Source organism: Arachis duranensis, chromosome 4 (assembly GCF_000817695.3).
Source record: "Arachis duranensis cultivar V14167 chromosome 4, aradu.V14167.gnm2.J7QH, whole genome shotgun sequence".
In the NCBI taxonomy this organism is placed as follows: domain Eukaryota; kingdom Viridiplantae; phylum Streptophyta; class Magnoliopsida; order Fabales; family Fabaceae; genus Arachis; species Arachis duranensis.
In genome coordinates, this window is record NC_029775.3 from 53,263,588 (window position 1) to 53,267,034 (window position 3,447).

General features: G+C 36.9%; 1 protein-coding gene across 1 annotated transcript; it reads left to right on the forward strand.

The window, feature by feature from the left end:
* Positions 1-393: 393 nt before the first annotated feature.
* LOC107484385 (F-box/kelch-repeat protein At3g24760) lies at positions 394-1,990 on the forward strand. The gene has a single exon (XM_016104978.3). It carries the CDS (start codon positions 504-506, stop codon positions 1,665-1,667), a length of 1,164 nt encoding a protein of 387 aa, XP_015960464.1. The 5' UTR covers positions 394-503; the 3' UTR covers positions 1,668-1,990.
* The last annotated feature ends 1,457 nt before the right edge of the window (positions 1,991-3,447 follow it).

Genomic DNA, 3,447 nt, shown 5'->3' on the forward strand with positions numbered 1-3,447 from the left:
GATAATGTTGTTTTTATTCTTTCGTAATAATCTGATTATTAATTTATTGAATTCTCCAATTTTTTAATAAATACATCTCCGAACCAAAAATAACAAGCTGCAATAAAGAATAACAACAATAATAATTATTTAATTCTCTCAAAATTGCATTGCAGCACTACTTATTTAACTTTATGGGGTAATGGCTTTTTTTAATAAAAGATAAAAATATATTATTATTATTTTGTTCATAAATTTAATTCGTAAAATGAATTATTTAAAGAGAAATGATGTTTACAAAAGTTAAACACTAAACTCCGATAATAACTTTATATATTGGTGTAGATAGATAAGTATAAATTATTTCTGATAAAAAAATGATAATATTTCCTGGGGTTAGTGCTTTACTTTTTATATAGAATTTAGTTTTCATCATGTGAATTTTCACAACCACCATATCCATCTACCCCCACTTCCCCTCTCTCTCTTTCTGTTGAGTTCTTCTTCCTCCTCCTCCCTGATCCATGACAGAGCTCAACCATCTAAGCACAGACCTCATAGAACTAATCCTCTCTTTCCTCCCAATCCCAACCTTAATCCGTTCTTCCACAGTCTGCAAGCAATGGCACTCCATAATCTCCTCTGTCTCCTTCTCCAACAACCACAACAACAACAAGAAGCCATGGTTCTTCCTCCATGGAATCCATAACATCTCCTCAAAGAACAACCAGTCCTTCGCCTTTGACCCAACCTCCAATTCTTGGTTCCTCTTCCCAACCTTCCCAACCACCTCAACAACAACCAACAACCACCAAAACCAACCTAACAACTCCTTCATAGGCTCCAATGGTTTCTTCTTCATAACCGTCCCCGAATTCTGTTACACCCGCATCCTCCGTCCCACCCGCTGGCATGCCACGTCACCACTCTACTTTTCAAGAATCAACCCTCTCTTGGGCGTTTTCAATGACCATGGCCCACACCCCAAGTTCATTGTCGTTGGCGGAGTCAAGTTCATCGGAAACCTTGTTGACATTGAAGACCGTTTGGACGTTGAGATTTACGACCCGGTTCAGGGGACATGGGAGCTTAGTCCTCCTCTACCTGCAGATTTCAGATCTGGAAACTCTTCTTCTTCATTGTCCTCCGCCATGTTCAAAGGGAGATTCTATGTCTATGGGATATATTCTTGTTTTGTTGCTTCCTTCGATCTCAAGCAACGGATTTGGAGTGATGTTCAGACGCTTAGGCCTCACCTGGGCGTCGCTTTCTGCTTCTTGATTCCATGTAGCAAACATCTCCTTCTTGCTGGCGTTTGCAATTCCCCGCAAGGAGGGTGTTCCTTTAACCTCTGGAAGGTCGACGAGGGAACCATGGAGGTCTCTGAGATTGGGGCAATGCCGCGTGAACTGCTCTATGCCTTGTTTGATGGCGACGAGGACGACGAGTTCGCGAGCCTCAAGTGTGTAGGGTTGGATGATCTTGTATATGTTTTCAATGAGGATTATCACAGTGTTTATCCTTCTTGTGTTTGTGAGATTGACGCTGATTCTGGGAGATGTAGCTGGAGGAGGGTGCCTCAATTGCCATCTCCGGTGAACAAGTTTCATAAAGTTATTAGTTTTTGTTCTACTCTTTCTCTGCATAGTATTCTTGGTGATGAAGATGAACATCTTCAAATTCAATAGGTGATACTCTGTTTGGCACTATCATAATTTGGGGCAATTTCTTGTTGAATGTTTAGCCTTTTGTTGTTGTGTTCTGTTTTAATAGTAAGGAATTGGCATAGTACACTTGTTAAGGAGACAAGAAACGAAAACTTTTCAAATTTTTCATGTTTTCTTTGGTTGTCTGCTTAAGAAGTATTCTTTGCAAGTTCTTACATAAGTCTAAGACGTGAATTTGTTCTGTAAAATAATCTGTTTTCTCGATCACCATTTTTTTAGTGCTGCTTCTGTTTTACAATTATTTGTGATTATGAATAAACACAGTCACAACTATTTGCCTGAAATTTGGTTTCTTTGAGAATTCAACTTGCTCAAGATTCTTGGAAAAGTTGCATTAACTAAAGGGGAATGCTTAACCACATAACAAGACTAAAATGACACTCTTGTAGGGTTTTTTTTTTTTTTTATATAAAAATTACACTTTTCGACCATCACTACTGCTGCCGATGTTTGCTTTAAGAATAGAAAATTGTCATCTTTCTAGAGAGCCTTTTTATTCTACTCAGCTGCTATTTCGATGAATTCAAGTTTCATAAAATTATATTTATTCCCTCAAATTTAATCTTCCTCGTCTCCTCCATCCTATTCCTTCTCCTCATTCTTCTTTATCTCCTTTGACTCCTCATTGTGTTTGCAGGTATGTCTTTGTGTTTCATCTCCCGCTTTACTGTTTATATTTATATTTTAAAATTGATTAATCATAAATGTTTTTAATTGAGTTAAGTTGAGATTAGATTGTAAATTTATTATTGAAATTTCACTCTGCAAGTATAAGTTATTGGTTGGATATTGTATTTAGGAATATTAGTTGCAGGTACATGGGTCTCCTATGAGGTGCCGTATTAGTAGAGAATTGAATTAAAATCTTATTTAAGTTTTAAATTTAATATAAGCACTTGCAAATAGTTGGTTGCCAATGTAATGTTAGAGGGTATATGATTCCCAAGAGATGGCACACAACCTGTTTGCCATTGTGCCAATAAAGATTGAATTGTAGTTTTACTTCCTTTGTCAATTTAAGCACTTTAGAATGTGTTTTGAAAACAAAACAAAAGAATTGTACTATTCATGGTGTCCATGGGATGGCACACATACATCGGTGTACGATAGAACCCATTTTCTCTTTCGAAAGATTTATTAAAATGAACCTGCATGATTTTTATAGAAATGAGTCCTTCTATGAATCTTTTCTTCATTTGAATTAATGTGCAAAAATATGCTTTTGAGATTTAAAGTTGCTAAAATAATTGTCACCTTTGTTCTGCTTGATAGCTTGATGTGTTTTCTTTAAGTGTTTCAAAACTAATTTGTATAAAAAAAATGAGTGGTCCAAAGTAGTGAAAAAAGCTTGATGCAAGGAAGGGGATTCATAGCATAACACCAAGTTACACAACTAGGGATTTCTTGCGTTTAATGCACATTCTACATGACTGACATTTATGCATACGAGCACACTCCGTGTGCACGATAGGCCCGCATCCGCATCACATTTCGCATATGCAATAGTGAATTCATGCACCACACTTTCTAAACAAATGTAAGGACGTATCTAGGCCTTAAAAGGGCCCCTAATTGGATACACCTGACGAAGAAAACAATGGAGGGGGAGCAAAGGAGGAGATATACATACTTTTCGAGGACATCGTTAGATTTTAGTTTTAGATGTCTAGAGTTAGAAGATTCACATTCTCTCTCTAGCATAGAAGTTAAAATCAGACTGGCCGACCGATTCGATAAAAAA